Source organism: Neophocaena asiaeorientalis, unplaced genomic scaffold (genome assembly GCF_003031525.2).
Source record: "Neophocaena asiaeorientalis asiaeorientalis breed wild unplaced genomic scaffold, Neophocaena_asiaeorientalis_V1.1 scaffold275, whole genome shotgun sequence".
Lineage (NCBI taxonomy): Eukaryota > Metazoa > Chordata > Mammalia > Artiodactyla > Phocoenidae > Neophocaena > Neophocaena asiaeorientalis.
In genome coordinates, this window is record NW_020173679.1 from 4,240,693 (window position 1) to 4,259,845 (window position 19,153).

The window sequence follows — 19,153 nt, forward strand, 5'->3', positions numbered from 1 at the left end:
CACTGCTTGTGGCCGCTGCAGGGGCACATGAAGATTTGGGAAACTGAAAGGAAGGTTGTAAAATGAACACAAGGCGGAGACAGGCAAAGTCGGTTGAAAGAGAGAACATGGTGCCTAGGCTGGGAACACCTGAACTTACGTAGTAACTAAAGAAAGCAGGGGACTCTAAGAAGGGCTAGTAAACCAGGATGCCAAGAGGAAGGGGTGTGTCGTGAAGTCTTGGTTCTTTCAGGCTTGGTCCAGCGGAAGGCAGGTGTCCAGACTCACCAGCAAAGTTTCCTGTTGTCCAGATGCAACACTGTGATGGTGAAAGGCAGTGTGGTGTCATGCTTAGGAGTTGGGTTTGAAAATCCCTTTGGGGTGACCTTGGGCAGCCTGTTTTACCTTTCGAGAGGCCTTTCGAATGGCTCTCTCCTCCTGGAGTACTTGAGAGGATTAAATGAGAAAATTTATATAAAGTGTTTCGTTTAGCGTGTGGCACATGGCACGTAGTAAACGCTCACAGTGCTCTCAGTGATGGAGATGATGACCAGCTGGCTTCCTGGTAGTCATGCGGCAGACAGTAGCCATGCAGATATTAACAATCTAGTCTGGGTGAGAGTTTAACACGGGTTGGCGTATCTGGCCCTCTGCCTATCTTTACAAATAAAGTTTTATTGGGACACAGCCAAGCTCATTTGTTTAGGCATAATGCTGCAATGGCAGAGTTGAGTAATGATGACAGTGACCCCATGGTTCACAAAGGGAAGTGGCCCTTTATAGACAATGTTTGCTGACCTGATCCTCATCAACCAGTAGATAACAAGCTGGTTCCTGGACTTCACCGAGGAAAACGATGTATTGGAGCAGCTGAGTACGAAGTCTGGGCTCTGATGCTTCTGTTCTCAGGCAAGTAACTTACTTCTCATCATTTTCACACGTGAAACTGGAGTGATACAGACAGTGAGGACTGAGAGGGATAACGTCTGGACCGTGCTTAGTGCAGGGTCTGATGGCTGGCAAGGATGCTATAAAAAGTGGGCTATTATTAGCTATTAAACTTCAACTGTTGAAAGGCACAAAGAAACTCCCAGAAGAGGGTCACTGCTGCATGCAGCTTTCTCTAGAGAAGGCCCAGTAGTAATCTCATAGAAAGCCAAAAGAGGATGGGAATGTCACAGGTGAGCTCTCCCAGGCAACACACCCACTAAATTAACTATTCCAACTCCTTTGCAGGAGGGCAGCAGATTAGACCGTGAAAAGAAAGGGGAGCAAAGGTTAAGGCCCCAAGGTCTAGCACAGTATCATTAATACCTGGCGCATAGTAGGCACCTGGTGTTTGTTGGAATGAATGAAGGCTGGTTGTTTAACCATAAAAGAGGTTTCTCAGTCAAAGGGCACCTCTAATCTGTGACGATAAGACCACGTCGAGCCAGAGGTAAGATTTCTGCCTCCGATATCTTAGGGTCTTAGGAATGAAAGCAATATGATGAGAGGAAACTCAAAACAAGGAGCCTGCTAATGTTTCCCACTGCAGGACGGAGGCATTGCAATGGATTCCTGGGGAACAGATGGACAAAGAAAAATGTTTAAAAACAAAAGCAGGCACATAAGATCATGAATGGGCCCAGAATAACTCGGGACACGGAGCAGACGGATGCAAGCGGCGCATCTTGATGGAAATGAGGCCAAGCTGATGAGCCGAAAGAGTTTACCCTCACCTGGCTCCCTAACTCCTGCTTTAGGAAACTCAGTACGAAAAAGAGGAGCACGTGGGCTTCCCTGGTGGTGCAGTGGTTGAGAGTCCGCCTGCCGATGCAGGGGACACGGGTTCGAGCCCTGGTCCAGGAAGATCCCACATGCCGCGGAGCAACTAAGCCCGTGAGCCATGGCTGCTGAGCCTGCGTTCTAGAGCTGGTGAGCCACAACTACTGAGCCCGTGTGCCACAACTACTGAAGCCTCCATGTCTAGAGCCCATGCTCCACAACAAGAGAAGCCCGTGCACCGCAACAAAGAGTAGCCCCCGCTTTGCCACTAGAGCAAGCCCGGGCGCAGCAACGAAGCCAAAAATAAATAAATAAATTTATGAAAAACAAAAAGAGGAGCACGTTAACATTAGCAGGTTTTGGGCTTCCTCTCATCGTTAGTGTATTGCTTTCATTCCTAAGGACCTAAAAAATTGGAAACCACTCCACTTACCAGGAACACACTTTGGAACGCGGATCCGGGGGAAGCTGTTTTTTTCCGCAGACACTTTCATGACTCCGGTTTCCACAACAGCAGGCACTGATGGCTCTGCCAAGTTGCTGGAGAAGGGCACCTTATCTGCAAAGTCACGAATCCAAATGGGCCCCCATTGGCAAGGGTGGAAGGAAGTTGTTTGGCTTAGCTTCTTGGGGGATCAGAAGATTGGGAGTTCTGGTGGGGGGACTGCAGGTACCTTGCTGTCCCTTGGCACAACGTCAGGGGAAAGAAAGGTTGCTGGTAGCTTCTCAGAGCTACCAGTTGGGGCTGTGCAGAGCATCTTTTTTTTTTTTTTTTTGCGGTACGCGGGCCTCTCACTGTCGTGGCCTCTCCCGTTGCAGAGACGCACAGGCTCAGCGGCCATGGCTCACAGGCCCATCCGCTCCGCGGCATGTGGGATCTTCCTGGACCGGGGCACAAACCCGTGTCCCCTGCATCGGCAGGCGGACTCTCAACCACTGTGCCACCAGGGAAGCCCAGAGCATCTTAGTAAATGCCATTTTGGTTGCAAATAACAGAAACTCAAACCGGCTGAAGCAAAAAGGGGACATCTATGGGGAAGAAAAGACGGCTCCTGCCTGTCCAGACTCCTCAGCTTTGCTTGCCCTTTGATGCTCTAACCTTCCTCATTTCCTTTCAGTAAACTCTTTTTCTGTTTAAGTTAGCCACAGGAGATTTCTGTTGTTTGCAACCAGAGAATCTTGAGTGATACAAAAAGTCCTAGTGGAACCCTAGGGCAGGCCTTGGAATGGGCCTTTCCAAGGAAAGAAACCAGGAAGCAGAAAGTCATCAGGAATCAGGGCAACTTTCTGCATCAGTTGGAATGCCTTCAGCTTTAAACAACAGAAACCTGCATGTGGGTAGATTGTAAAAATTTGGAGCCCCTCCCAAATGAACTCTAGCCATGTGGCTTGTTTTGTCTGATGAGATGTTGGCAAACACAAGGCAGGTGGAGACTTGAAAATTGTGCTTTGGGGCTTGCTCTCTCCTGTTGCTCTTGGAAACCTGTACCCACCACACGTGGCCTGGTCTGGCCTGCTGGGTGATGAGGGACCACACCAGGCAGAATCAGACGTCCCAGCTGAGGCCTTTCTAGACCAGGGTTTCTCTTTCTCGGTACTATTGACATTTTGCATCAAATAAGTCTTGGTTGTGGGGAGCTGTTCTGTGCACTGTAGGATGTTTAGCAGCATCCCTGGCCTCTACCCCTAGGTGATAGTATCACCCCCATCCCGGTTTAACAACCAAAGTGTGTCCAGACATTGCCAAAGGCCCCCTGGGTGGCAAAATCGCCCCCAGTTGAGAACCACTGCCCTAACCCAGCCAATGACCAGGCAGGCATGTACACGAAGCCACCCTGAACTAGCCCCAGCCAAACCAACCGGACCAGTACAAGTGGCCAGCTTGACGCGTGGAATCATGAGAAATAAGAGTTGCCATTTTAAGTCACTAAGTTTTGCGTGGTTTGCTCCACAGCACAGACAGGTACATCTGACTACAGTGGCTTAAACTGATAGGGACTTATTTATTAATACAACAGGATGGACAGAGGTGGGCAGTTCAGGTACAGCACAGAGCACAGTGGTGCCACTAGGCTCCCACCCAGACTTTTCATGTCTTTCTACTCCATTGTCCTTTCAGGTGGGCTTTGGTCTCTTGCTTGTTACCTGGTGATCCCCAACACGGCTGCTCTAGCTCCAAGTCTGAGCTCCAGGAGAGAAAAAGGAGACAAGGCAAAGGGACAAAGAGAAAAACTTTCTCCTAGCAAAGCCTTGCCTTTAATTCCAGAAGGGAAGTCCTGCCCAGGGCCTTCACCTGCATGTCATTGGCCAGAACTGAACAACACAGCCAGGTCTAGCTGCAAGGGAGGCTGGGAAATGAGGGCATTTAGCGTGCTGCTTATACAGTAGAGGGAGGCAATGACTAAGGGGCTTGTAGTGTCTGCTGCACTGTCTCTCTGGGGGTCGTCTTGGTTTCTTCTTCTTCTTCTTTTTTTTTTTTTCTTGCCACGCTGTGTGGCTTATGGGATCCTAGTTCCCTGACCAGGGATTGAGTCCGGGCTCTTGGCAGTGAAAGCGCAGAGTGGACCGCCAGGGAATTCCCTGGGTCTTGGTTTCTTGTCTCTACTTGTTGCTTATCTATCCTGGCCACCTCTTTCTAAGACTGCCTTTGTTTCTCCAAACACAGTGGGAGAAATGGCCACCCCAGCTGGGAACTGCATCAAGACCTTCAGCTCCAGACCATTAATGACCCTGTGTGGTAACTCCGTGTCCCACTTCCAAATATCAAGGGCACAGGTGCTGATTGGCCCAGCTTGGGTTAGAAGAGAAACCTGATTGGTCTGGCTTGGGTAGACTATCTACTGATCAGCCAATCAGGTGTGGCCAAGAGAGCAGCAGTAGGTGGGGTAAACCTGGTTGGGGAATGTGCATTCTTAGAGAAAGGGGTGTGTGGCTGAGGACACCTAAAGAACCATCTGGTTCAAGGAGTGAAGAAAGGAAATTGCCGTTGTGGGTTGCAATGTTGATATGATACAAATTAACACGTCCTCTGAAAGACCTCGAATACAGTGGAGTCATATAGGCACTACATTTAACTTACGCAAATTCAAATACTTGTATTCAACCAGAGTATTTTTTCCTCCACACAATTTGGCTTCCAAACGTGAGCCAGCTGCCTAACTACTGCCTGACCAAGTGATCTTTCCTGGTGCTGGCTGTTTGGGATCTGGGGATATGGTACAGTATAAGTAATATGTTCTTTATGGAAAACTGCCGGGATTTTCAAGATTATTTTTAAGGTCAGGTGATGCTCACCCTTCTCACTGTGTAAGAAGTACCTTTAGTGGAAGATCATGCAAATAATTTTTCCCATTTCCTTCGAGTTTTAATCAGTATAAAGAATGCATTTGGTTTTAAAATATCAAAATATTTTTATTGTGGCTTTTTTTTTTTTTGCGGGCCTCTCACTGTTGTGGCCTCTCCCGTTGCGGAGCACAGGCTCCGGACGCGCAGCCTCAGCGGCCATGGCTCACGGGCCCAGGCGCTCCGCGGCATGTGGGATCTTCCCGGACCGGGGCACGAACGCGCGTCCCCTGCATCGGCAGGCAGATTCCCAACCACTGCGCCACCAGGGAATCCCTATTGTGGCTTTTTAAAAATAAAAAATAAATGATATTCATGACTTCTGGCTCTTCCTCCTGTTTTGTTTGGTGGCCTTTGGCCATACAAGAAAGGCAGGGAGAGAACAGATGGCTGGAGAGAAGGCAAAAATGAGGGTCTCTTCGAACACCATGGGAAAGGGGTGTGTCCACCTGGGCAGTGTGTGCTCTTTGATGACTGGGTACTTGGTCTGTCCTGATGGCCTGGGACTTGACCTACTGGGCTGTCTTGGTGCGGCAGAATGGGCAACGTGAGATGGAGTTAGAGACCTGGGTTCCAGACCCAATTCTCGAATTTACTAGCTGTGTGACTTTAGATGGGCCATTTAACCTCTCTGGGCCTCAGCTTCCTCATTTGTAAAATGGGGAACATATGCTATTTACCTCCCAGGGCTTGGGAGAGGATTAGATGAGAAGTGTTTTGAAAACCGCAGAGCGCCATATAAACATGACTCAGTGTTATGGAAGCGATAAAACAGGTTGGTGTTCAGATTTATTATAATAAATTCAGATATAAATGCACTATACCATGGCCCCAACAGCCCTGAGGTTACCATTCTGTCCTGTGGCCTCAGTACACGCCCTGGGTTTTCTCAACTGCGGGTTTCTCGGAGCTCCTTGGAGGTGTGACATTTGGGTTTGTCACTGCCCAAACACATAATTGTATCTACTGGGCCTAGGAGTCTGAATCTCAAACTTATTCTTCATACGCCTGAGTATGTTTACATTCATAATATCTGCGAAAAGAACCCCTCTCCTCACACACTCCAAAATACAGTATTGTGCAAAATACCAGTCTAGGAAGCAACACACTAGGGTAGCAACCTTTAAAGTCCTAAAAAAGCATCTTAGTAGTTTGACGCAGAAGAGTTACACTGACTCACGGAGGATCACGCGAGGCCCAGCGGGACGGCGTTTCTAGTTCCTTCCACCAGGTTTAGAAAACAGAAGGCTCTGGCTGGATTTGCTGGACGCTTCTCTCTTCAGCATCTCCCTTTCTTGGTCCATCTTTGGGGTGTCTTTTCTGGCTCCAACCTTCAACAAGCAAGAGCAACAAATGCCCAGACTCTATAATTGTAGGGAGATCCCCAAATATTTCTCAAATGGCATTTTTTTTAACTCAAAATAAAACCTTTCTTGTAAAAAATATTTATATACACACATAGACGTGAGCAAAACGAAGGTAAAATGATCCACCATTATCACACTACCCACAGGGAACCTTATTCACATTTTGGTGTACACTCTTCCAGATACACAGATAACATTTTCTTCTTACATTTGCATCTTTTTTCGAACCAGGAGTTTCTGATTATAGGCACATTCATTGGGATGGACTTTCGCTCGAAAAGCTGTTACTGAACGGAATGCCTTATGTCTCTGATGTCTTAGGAGGGGAAAATGCAGGATACTCCAGGGGGTCGTCTAACCCTTTTCTGAGCACTACTCCTGGCTCCAGGCAGCCATGTGTGTGACTCTGTCCCTGGTCATAGCTGATTGGGCACTTGGCACGGGCTGGGCTTTTAAAATGGTCACTCCCAGGATTTGGGGCTATGGGCTCTAAGATGCTACTTGCTCCCTGGGCTGGTCCTTTGAACTGGGGGACCGTGAGGTCATTCCTTCCTGTCACATGACTGGAGAGAGCAGAGATCAGGGGAGCCATGCAGAGACACAGAGAGGAGATATGGCCTGTGTGTGTGCGTGCACATGCTTGTGTGTGTGTAAAAGAGATGATGCCTGAGATCTGATGGCTTACCAGTTCTATTTCGAGGCCAGGCTCTCTTTCAGCTCTCAGTTTTTATGAGGTATTCACCCCTATATCCTTAAAAAAGCCCCCTCCCTCTTTTTTTCTTTTTTGCGGTACGCGGGCCTCTCACTGTTGCAGCCTCTCCCGTTGCAGAGCACAGGCTCTAGACGCGCAGGCTCAGCGGCCATGGCTCACGGGCCCAGCTGCTCTGCGTCATGTGGGATCTTCCCGGACCGGGGCACGAACCCGTGTCTGCTGCATCGGCAGGCGGACTCTCAAGCACTGCACCACCAGGGAAACCCCCCCTCCCTCTTTCTGAATAGGTTTCTATTAATTGCAACCCAAGAATCTCACTCACACAGTTCTGTATGTACTATAGATGCCACTGTACCTTGCAAGTTTCTTCCCAGCAGGTTTCACACTGCCTTCCTGCAAGCTTTTGACTACAACACATGCCCCTGGGGGAAGAGGGCTGGTGGGTAGTCAGCTGGTTTCAGCTGGTTTCAGTCAGGTGGTTTCAGCTCTGCCACTGACTGCGTGACCCTTGGTTTCCTCATCTGTCAAATAGGGACCAGAATGTCCTGTCTTCCTCAGGGGTTGAGAGGAGGTTCTGGGTGGATTTCAATGGAAGGGGCTGTTAGGACCATCTCTGTAGCTCTTTTCTCTTTAAGACAGGTTTAAAAATCATCTCCTGTGCCAGACCTGTGCCAGTGGCTGACTTGAATGTGTTGTGAGACTGCATTCAAAATCATTTCAAGGAAGAAAAAAATCATTTCAGGGTAAGAAAGGCTAACATCTCTACACTAGCCCACAAAGTAAATCTTGGCAGGAATGCCCAGATAAAAGGAAAACAGACAGGAAATGTAGAAAACCTTTCGCCTCTAAACCACTTTTCCTTTGTATCCGTTTTTATTTGATTTTCAATAAAATTGCTGGCTCTGGGTGTTTCCCAGATGCCAGTGCTCTGACCCGGTGTGGGGCTGGCTGTCGGAGTTGGAGTCTGGGTGTTTGTTTAAAAATAAAGATTCCTTGGTCCCAGGGTCCCCCGAGCCCCAGGTCTGCCACGAGCTTGGGGTGGGAAGCACCACAGAGCAAGCTTTGGTCCCCTTTTTTGAGTGGGGGGACGGGGGCAGCAGAAGGCAGACGGGATGGCTGAACTGGGAAAAGGAAGAGATGGAGAATGGGAAACGTGAAAATGCAAGTGTGGGCCCGAGGGTTGGGGGAACCTGGCAAGGTCCGTCTTGAACCAGTGACCACAGGCAGCGACATGCGTTCAGCCTGTGTGTTTGGAAACACATGCCCCGTCCTTAGAAGGACAAGGCAGGGGTAGAAGCCCCTCATTTAAAGAACAACATCTAGATTGGAAATTTGGAAATTAACTGGAAATTAACTCAGGGCATACTGGAGTGGCTGCTTTGGGCATCTGCAAGCATCGGTTCTAGAAAGATCCCAGTTCATTCCCACACCACCTCAGGTCTTGGTTTTAAACATCCCCCTTTCAGGGAGGCCTCTCTTGGCCCTTGACCTGGGAGTGTGGGGGAGGGAGGTCCCTGTGAAATACGTTCCTGAGCTCAGTGCACTGGCCTTTGTCCTCAAAAAGCAGTTATTTAATCATTATATTCATTTATTTATCCCAGAATAAAACCCAGAAAGACAAGGAGTTTTGTGTGTTTCTTCATTGATCTAACCCAGTGTTTCCCACCCTTTTTTTCAGTATCGTTCTTCCCTTAAGGAGCCTTCTTAGGCATTCTTTCCTAATTGCTCTCACGTCCATAAAATTTGAATATTACAGAGAGCGCTGTGCATACGTCTGCGCTTTATACATTAAAAAAGTAGAGTTTTGGCCTCGCAGGGGTGATACGGCTCCCACTGAGAAGGGGATTGAACCTTAACACCTGGACAGTACCCGCCATATATCGTAGGCTCTCAACAAATGGATGTTGAATGAATGAGGGCTGGAATCATATCGTCTTGTTTATTCTTCTATCCCCAGTTTCTACCACGATATGTGGCCTAGACTAGGTATTCAATAAGTATTTGTCAACTAGAAGATTTCCCCCTTTAGCATATGACTGACGAACAATTATAGAAGACTGTTAGCTGCAATGGGAAAAAAATATAAAATCGATGAATGGCATTTGGTGGACAGAAAACAAAAAACCAGAGGGTCTTAAAAAGGTAGGAGGTGTTAGTTCTGAAGCTTGTTAGAGATGGAGACTCTCTTACGAGTGGGCGAGACGGAGCAGATTTTACACGTCCCATCCTTTTCAAGGTGGGCCTGGTGACTCCATCCCCCGAAGGACTCCAGGCCCACTCTTGAGGAAGGAGTCGCCCGTTACACTTGGCAAGGAACCTGGAGGAAACCTTTCTGTACGGAGGAGATCCTAGACGCCAAACTTCTAAGCTCAGGCTGGAGGGCAGGGAGAATGGGAAGCTGGCTCTTTGCTCTTAGCTGAAGCACCACGTGCCCCGCTTCTGTTAAAGCCAGAGGCAGCGTGAAGTTCCAGGGGGTCTCGCATCTCAGAGAAGCACAATATTCCCACAGCATCCGGGACCCATCCCAATACCTCCTCTGCCGTTTTATATCCCCAGGTGGTCCTCAGACAAAACCTAGATGTAGGGTAGTTTCTGCCTCCTCCCAGCTCAGTCGTATATGTGAATGAATAAGGAACAAACTTCCAGTCATTTCCACTTTGCAGGGTGGCAGACGTCTCAGATCAAGTGGGGCCCCCAGGATGCTCTCCGTCCTCTTAACATGCTGCTCTGGGTAGTAACCACCTTCCGGTCTTAGCACAAGGATGCCGGTTGAGAAGCTTCTATTTTCCAAATATATCCCTCACCTAGAATATCTTCGTTTCTTCCCATGATAATGTGGTTGCCTCAGCATGACTGTGGCCTTTTAACAAACTTGAATGTCTCCTCTCTCATATTCAACCAAAATGTGTTTGGCTTTCAAGCTTCCTGAGAGCTCGGCTCTACTGTCTGCAAAGTGGGAACGTGGATTGGCTTAATTCCAGTTCCAGGGCTGATTTGTCAATGGCAATGTTTCAACATGTTCAAGATTTCATAGTCTTAATTCTCAACTTTTAAGAGAATTCTAGAGGATGCTTCCTTGAAATTTAAGAGAAATGCCACTGGAAATGTATCAGGTTTATTACCTGGAGCTTTATAACCTAAAGGAGGAAAAGCTAGCACTCACCTGGGTGTCAGATCTGCACTAATCCCCAGCTCTCCTAAAGTCTCTGAGCCTCAGACATCTCATCTGTACACTGGGTATAATAACAACACCCACCCCATAGGGTTGTTGTGAAGCTTAAATGAGATACTGCACGTCGAGTGTTTGGCTCTGTGCCTGGCACATGCCGAATGCCCAATACCTAATAGATGTGGGATAACTGTCAACTGGGCTTCCTGCTGACGTTCTATGGTTTTCTCTCTTCTCTCTTCTGGCTCACCTGGAAATGTGAGTTCTGCATCTTTTGAGTTCTTCACCATCTCTACAAACATTCGTCTCTTTAACACAGAAAGAATATCGACAAAATTTAGCTTATGTTCTTCTTTGCCTTTTGCATCAGAGAAAAATGGAATTTTCTCAACTTTCAGATGCTACCCATTTGGATGGAATGTTGAGCCTTCCTAGGTGAGGAGGTGAGGATGGAGGTCTGCAGAAGGGGGTGTGGCTTTGGGGCAATGCTACACTGTCCTGCTGAACCTTTTAGGGAATCTCTGTTCCAGATTGCAGCAGAGAAGGAGGTGGTCAACCAAGAAGGCTATGAAGGATACGGTATTCTTCTTGGAGGACAGATCTGCTTTAGCTGGAAGCAGAGCCTCCTAGACCAGTGGAAGAGGCTGTAGATATCCAGTGGCTTTCCACCCAGTGGAAATGTTGAAAGCCCCAGTGGCTAACCTCCCTGGCGGGGACTACAGGGGCCTGTTGGGAAGCCAGCATCACTGAAAATCTGGAGCTTGCCACTCCCCTGGGGTTTGATTACTGCTGCTGACCCTGACCTGCTCAAGGCCCCGCACCTCAGGGGCAGCTCATCAGAGAAAGAGCATCCCCTAGGCACTGGAGACACAAAAGTGAGAGGGAACGGGGGTCTCCCTTGCAGACTGACACTCCGCAGGCGAACGTGCAGTGATGTCAGGAAGGAGACTTTCTCCGAGAGCCCTGAGCATCCACCGGGGTCGCCAACCTGACTCCTACAGGGGCCAGGAAAGTAAAAGAAGTGGGTGAAGTGAGCTGGGGTGGCGGTGGACAGCAGCAAACACACGAGCCCAGTGCCTATCTAAGGGGCCTGGAAGATGGAGGCTTGTGATGGTGGCTTGTGGGTCTGTGGGCCTAGGGTCGCCAGATCTTCCGAGTTTCCCAGGGAAGCTGGAAATCCAGAGTATTCCAGGAAACTGCCCTATTTTGAAACGTAACAACAAAAAAAAAAATCCCATGAGCCAAATGGAATATATCTGTGGGCTGCCATCTTGCGACACCTGCTTCAGAACCTCCCTGCTTGGTGTCTAGTTGGTGCTCAGTACATGTTGGAGGGGTTGCCAGATAAAATACAGGACGCCCAGTTAAATCTGAATTTCAGAATGAAGCCAACAAATTTGTTGGTGTGAATATACCCTGTGTAATATTTAGGACATTTATACTGAATAGCTTTTGCTGTTTATCTGAAATTAAAGTTTAACTGGGCATCGTGTTTTTTGTTTGTTTTCCCCTAAATCTGGCAACCCTACTGGGTAGTCACAAAACTCATGGAGGAAATAAGGCTGTCTTTTGGGACAGGGCATAGGTGCTTACAAGACTCTTCCATTCTCCCAGAAGGATGCTAACTCTACCCTCAGAGGACTGTCCGTGAAGGCTGATGGACCCGTATTGAACTGACAGTTGCCATCCAGGCATTTTCCGTGGAGAAGGCCTCGAGCCTGCAGCCACTCAGTATTTATCACAAACTCAGTTGACACAGTCACTATCCAAGTTCCCAGACATTATAAAGCAGGGGTTAGTTTTAAACCAACAGCCTTCTTCTCTCCCACCTCATCCTGCCGCCCCCACCCCCCCGCTTTTTTTTTGCAGAACCGTTTATCCAAGCAAAATCCCATGAGGAACTTGGGGTATAAGATAATGGAGAGCTTCTCTGGTGGGAGAAAGGTGTGTGTGCTTTGAGAGTCACACCCTTCCATGGCACCCAAAGGCGCCAGGGAACCCCAGTTTGAACATTGCTGCAAAACTCCTTCCTGGATTAAGTTCAATCAGTGGGCAGCTGGGCACTGAAGGGCAGAGCCTGGCCCCTGTGCACCTGCTTTTCCTGAACTTTATTGAACTCATTGGGATGTGACGACATCAGTCTGTCTCAAGAGCTGTGCACAGATGTGGCCCAGCCAACACCGCGTTGCCGTTCTCAGGGGTGCTGTCCGTTACATCACACAATGTCCTCTCTGGGGGAAAATCCAGCATTGTCTTTGTTCTGTGAACACTTCTGAGCAACACATCCCTCATATCTCACGGACGCTGTGAACACTGGACCACACTGGGTTTTCCATTTCCCATGGGCTGCCAGAAAGCTCACCATCAAATGGGCCTCCCCTTTGGCAGGTGAAGGGATCGTTAACATAGGCACTTTCATCCTTATTTCTGGCTCCATTCTGTACCACTTTCCCCCCTTCTTTCACCCACATACTTCCTTCTTAGGGCAGGGGTTCCTAGGATTCCCCTTCTCCTTTTCTGATGATTTTGTCTCTATGTCCCCAAATCATTTAGCACCTAGGATGGTGGCACTGCCCTTCTGCCTTCTCTCACCTCCAGATACTGGGTCCCTTAGGTCGTTTGTTCAGGAGAAGGGACGGGGCAGGGGGTGGGGTGGGGGAGGGGAGGGCACTGGAGGTGTGTGGATGTTTCTTGGGCAGCCCACGCTGGCATGTACACTCCATAAGCTCTTACCCTTTGAAAGTAAGGTACCTACTTTGTGTCTGGCTGCAAGATCACAAAACCTCTCCACACCTGCCTCTCTTTCTCTTTGAAGGAACAGTTGCAAGGTGCTGATTCTTTGGCATTTCTCTGTACGAGATCCTCTAAACGTTCCCGAGTGAAAATATCAGGTGAGCACAACAGTGTTTAATGCATCCCCACCTGTTCCATTCGGGGACACACCTCTGAGGTTTCTAGGAGACGCTGGGATTCACTGCGATTGGTGGGCAGAAGAAGGGGGTGGGTGAGGGTCTTTTTCTTTAGCCTTCTTCTATCCGTATGCTGCATAGGCCTGGCCACATGGTTCTACTTTATCATTGCGGGCGGAAGAGCACCACCCCAAGCCCCTCCCATCCCACGCTCCTCCTACACAACATCTACCAATTGTGGGGCTTCCCTGGTGGCGCACGCAGTGGTTGAGAGTCCGCCTGCCAATGCAGGGCACGTGGGTTCGTGCCCCGGTCCGGGAAGATCCCACATGCCGCGGAGTGGCTGGGCCTGTGAGCCATGGCCAATGAGCCTGCGCGTCCAGAGCCTGTGCTCCGCAACAGGAGAGGCCACAACAGTGAGAGGCCCGTGTAACGCAAAAAACAAAAAAACCACGGAGGAAGCCAGAATCTTGAGAATACCTGGGCCCAAGGAAATCTTGGAAGATAGTGAGTTAAATAGAATAGTGAGGATAATGACGATGGTAGGAGAGCATGTATGCTTTGTGGTCCTATGTGCTAAGGGTTTTGTATACAAGCTCCCATTGAATGGAAGGCTACGAGTTAGGTGCCATTTTTATTCTCATCTTAAAGAAGAGGGATCTGAGCTAATTAAGCAGAGGGAAGGTTAGGGGGTTTTCCTGGCTGAGACCACAAGGCAAAGCGGTGGTCACGCCCCCTAGCCAGGACTTGATTGGCTGGAGATTTGATTGGCAGGAGAGCTGAGCGGCTTCTCCTGCCGGAAGCAGCCGGTGCCCTTCAGCCTTTCTTACGCTTCAAGCCCAAAGAGAGGGCTTGCGTGCTTCTCAAGTGGCAACTTCTGTGCATTTAAAAATTTCCTATTGAAAATCCCAGCCTTAGCCCATTCACAAAAGGTATCTGGGTCCTTTCTTGGCCGTGGCCCTAGTCCTATTCACCAAAGAGAAGAGCGTGTCCCATAAGAGCTGCCGGCTTTGGGAGGACCGGGGAAGGCGTCAGCTGGCAGGAAGCTCCCTGAAAGAAATAGAGGAATCCCCATCCATCCATGAGCTGCCTATTCTTCCCCCTTAGAAACCGGGCTTGCCATGTGCCAGGCGCTGCAGGCATTTTGCCATTTAACCCTCCCGCTGCCCCACGGAGTAGGCCCCTTGTTAACAGTTTTGGTTGCTTTTGTTGAGGAACCTGCGATACAGAGGTCAAGCCACTTACTCAGGGTCATTCGGGGCAGCAGTGGGGCTTGACCTCTATTTGCTTGACTCCAAATGCGGCCTCTGAACTCAGAGACACTGCCGGCTTCTCGAGTGTTGTAGATTAGAGTGAGCACGGCCTGGGCCACGGTTCCCGTCCCTCTGCCTCATGGACAGAGCCACAGACCCAGTTCTCTGTGAATGCCCAGCATTTTCTACCAAGTCTCATTTTCACAGCCAAAGGTATTAGTGTGGAAATACGACTTTTGATTCTTGAAAGTTCTGCTTGGTGAAGGGATGGTCAAACATTAAAACTACAAACTACATTTTTTTTGGGGGGGCAGTTCTGAAGCTTAAGATGTGTAATTTCATCTCAGTGCTTCAACCCTGCCACCTCTATGAACGGGTGAAGAGTTTCAAAGTTTTATACAGGAGACTACAAAAACTAAGGCTCCTTGTGAAAATACTAAGTGTAAAACTTAGAAAAGAGGAATTCTATTTTCTGTTAACAGAAAACAACGAAGATATACTCCCTGGAAGGAACTGATGCCAAGACAGATGTATACAAGTGCCCTTTAGAATCCAGCAAAACTTTAAAATTTATTATTGTTTTCTTCCTGACAAACAGGGATTTCTGACCACATATTAATAACAAGCCTGAAATGCACACCTGAGTCCTGGAGTGAAAACCCCAGGAGCAACGGTGAGAGGTATACAAGGGGGCCACCCTGGTAAGGGAGACCCAGAAGGAAGGGGTGTGGAAAAGGGAACATGGGCTGGGGAGGGCAGCAGGTGGGGAGGGAATCCTGTTTCTGCCGCTTAGTAGCCACGGAACGGTACCCTCTGTCAACTCAGCTTTCCCCTCTCTCTAAGGGGCCGACACTTGCCAGCATCCCTTGCGGGTTGATGGGAGAGGTGAAGTGCGGTGTGGAGCAGGTGCCTGCCCCTTGTTAAGTGCTCAGTACACGATACCATGGGCGATGCCACGATCCTGGCTGTAGTTCATATACATCTTTCCCCCAACTGTGAATTCCACGAATTTGAAAGCTACTAGCTGTAGCTCTTCTGGGGACCCTGACACAGGTTCAACTTGGCCATTTCAGACCCTTCTCGACTGAAGGATGTCTAGCGCCAAACAGGCTGGCACGTCCCTTGCATTGTGTTATGAATGAGGCAGCCCATGAATAATGCATGTGAAGCCTGATTATGTAAATCCTCAGGTTTTCAGTACATGACAATGGCTTTTTTTGGGCCCTTTGCTGTCCCATTCTGTGGTCTGGTGTCTCTGCTTTGGGGCCTAGCCTGCCAAGCCCTGGGGGTGGGGGTGGGGCACTTCGGGGAGGGGTGAGCTCTCCAGAGGGCACATCAAAGGGAAAGTCACAGCTCTGCCACTGGCCCAGCTCTCCCTGGCATTGCTTGGTGTGAAAGGAAACTGCCTCTGCCTGAGGCAGCCCCATGACACACGCAGACTAAGGCCTGTGATGTTTAATTCAGAGCAGTGAGTACTGGAAACACTGCACCCAGGCTCCCTCAGAGCAGGACAGCCACTTTTCATTTCTGGGGCTATAAGCCAGAGAGCCTGCTGTCTGGAAACCTACTGCCTGGAAAGTTTGCAGGATGGAGGGCAGGCTTCTGCAAGGAGCTATCTGACCATCACCTCCTGGTTGAGGAGAAGGGCGCCCTTCTGTGACCTTGGCCTCCTTAGAGCTCATGCAGGCAACACACACACACATACAAATACACACACGTGCAAACACACAGCACATACTCACATGTACACACATACACGCAAGCATGCGTGTACAGATACACAGCCCCAAGTCAGAAGGACTTGGGTACCATTCTGGGTACTCAGAATAGCAAACCAAAATCTTTATTCTCAGAGAGCTTATTCATCGGCATATCCCCAGCACCTGGCAGAACAATGAAAGTAAGAATAGCCGCCTTTAAAAAAATTCGGGACGTTCACTAAACTTATTGTGGTAATCATTTCATGAGGTAGGTGACTCGAGTCATTACGCTGTACACCCTTAAGCTCAATACACTGCTGTATGTCGATTATGCCTCAGTAAAACTGGTAGAAAAAGTAGTTATCTGAATAGGAAGAACAAGATAAGATACACGGATTATCAAAAGTTAAAAAAAATACAGACGAGCTAGACTGTGAGTCTCAGAAAGCACTGTTCACAGCAGCCAGGACATGGAAGCAGCCCAAATGTCGTCGATGGAGGAGTGGATAAAGAAGGTGTGGTACATATATACAATGGAATACTACTCAGCCATCAAAAAGAATGAAGTAATGCCATTTGCAGCAACATGGATGGGCCTAGAGATCGTCATACTATGTGAAGTAAGTCAGACAAAGACGAATATCATATGATATTATCAAATGTCGTCGATGGAGGAGTGGATAAAGAAGATGTGGTACATATATACAATGGAATACTACTCAGCCATCAAAAAGAATGAAGTAATGCCATTTGCAGCAACATGGATGGGCCTAGAGATCGTCATACTATGTGAAGTAAGTCAGACAAAGACGAATATCATATGATATTACTTATATGTGGAATCTAAAAAAAAAATGATACAAATGTGCTTATTTACAAAACAGAAACAGACTCACAGACTTTGAAAACAAACTTTTGGTTACCAAAGTGGAAATGTGGTGGGGAGGGATAAATTAGGAGTTTGGGATTAACATATACACACTACTATATATAAAATAGATAATCAACAAGGACCTACTGTATAGCACAGGGAACTACACTCAATATTCTGTAATAACCTATATGGGAAAAGAATCTGAAAAAGAATAGATATATGTATATGTATAACTGAATCACTTTTCTGTACACCTGAAACTACCACAACACTGTAAGTCAACTATATCCAATATAAAATAAAAATTAAATTAAAAACAAGTTTAAAAAAATAGAGACAAGCTAGACTAGGAGTCTCAGAGAGGTTAAGCTAACACATATATATGGAATCTAAAAAAAAAAAAAGGTTCTGATGAACCTAGGGGAAGGCCAGGAATAAAGACACAGATGTAGAGAATGGACTTGAGGACACAGGGAGGGGGAAGGGTAAGCTGGGACGAAGTAAGAGAGTGGCATGGACATATATACACTACCAAATGTAAAACAGATAGCTAGTGGGAAGCAGCCGCATAGCACAGGGAGATCAGCTCGGTGCTTTGCGACCACCTAGAGGGGTGGGATGAGGAGGGTGGGAGGGAGACACAAGAGGGAGGGGATATGGGGATATATGTATGCATATAGCTGATTCACTTTGTTATACAGCAGAAACTAACACAACACTGTAAAGCAATTACACTCCAATAAAGATGTTAAAAAAATAAAAAAAGAAAGAAGGCTGCCTGAAGTCACACAGTAAATGGTAGAACGAGTCTAAAGGTAGGTCTGCCTAATGCTAAAGCTATTCTGACACCTTCCTTTGCGTCGGCGAATGCATTCTGTGCTACCTGGATCCCACTAGGACCTCAGGTGGCTGCTTCTAAAGGGAGCTGAGGGGCAGCCTCAGAGGCTCTCCTCCGAGCGGGGACCTCTCACCTCCTGCCGCCTGATCGCCCTGTGGACCCTCTTCTCCTGGTGCAGCCGCTGTTCCACGCGCTCCAGGGCCTCCTTCAGCAGCGCCTTTTCTTCGGCCTCTCTGTAGATGTCGTCTTCCAGCTTGGCCACCTGTGACTGGTACATCTGAACCGACACTTTGCTCTGCCTGGGCACACAGGAGAGACAAAGTCTCTTTTCCCCTCATCTTTCTCAACTGACCACCAATGCTCCCAACCTGGGGGATTCTCAAAACACTTCTACATATGCCTAACTTAGCGGTTTCATTACAAGTGGGGGAGAAGGATGAAGATTTGGGGAATAGAGGGCAGAATAAATAGCCCATTGGCTGTGGAAGTGTAGCATGAAGGTGGCGAAGGTTATGCTACCAGCCCCTCCCAATTTCCCAGAGAGGGTGGGGGAGCTGATACCACTGAAAATATGATGGAATTATGAAAAGCACACACATGGTGAAACATCAGACACATTCATAAAAGGTTCACCTTATTCCTTAAGAGAGAGTAGGGTACTTTAACTGCTGCTTTCTCGCCCAGAGACTTGGGTCCATCAGGCCCTGAGTCACCATCCCGCCTCCTCCCTCCACACCCAGGCCTCTGTCCTCTTGTCCTGGTCCCTACGGGTCTGCAGCTGCCCCGAGGTTTAGCCTGGAGAATGGAGGCCTGGGCCTTTTGCCGGGGACACGGGCCGTACCTGAGCTGTTCAATGTCTTTCTCGTATCGCCTCAAAAGCTCTTCTTTTCTCTCCAGCTGGTTCTTGAGTAGGGTGATCTTATCAAACACCAGGTCGAGGTCTCTTTGTCGAAGCTGGTTGACCTTCTCCCTCTCTTTTGGGGAGAGGTGTTTCATGGACACGTGACCTGACATATCTTTGATATTCATCAGACTCCCGAGGGTTTTGCTCATATCCATGTACTACGAGAAAGCGTTTCGCAGGTAAGAGGCCTGGCCCAAGACCGCTGGTGGCCACTTTGAGGAGGCAAACGTCTAATTCTGTTTCATTCATTTTCTGCAATTGCAGAGAAGAAACACATGCTTTGCAAATGAGTGCATTTGGGGCTTTTAGTACGACTTTCATTTTCACCGCATCCATTTA

At 48.3% G+C, this 19,153-nt stretch overlaps 1 protein-coding gene across 1 annotated transcript in view; it reads right to left on the bottom strand.

The window, feature by feature from the left end:
• Positions 1-6,294: 6,294 nt before the first annotated feature.
• FHAD1 (forkhead associated phosphopeptide binding domain 1) overlaps positions 6,295-19,153 on the bottom strand; it is a 133,766-nt gene continuing 120,907 nt past the window's right edge. Inside the window, exons 27-29 of the mRNA XM_024749888.1 lie at positions 18,752-18,972; positions 18,044-18,209; positions 6,295-6,419 (exon numbers count right to left, since the gene is read on the bottom strand). Coding sequence (XP_024605656.1) covers positions 6,303-6,419; positions 18,044-18,209; positions 18,752-18,972 — 504 coding nt within the window. The 3' untranslated portion in view covers positions 6,295-6,302. The remainder of the gene's footprint in view (positions 6,420-18,043; positions 18,210-18,751; positions 18,973-19,153) is intronic.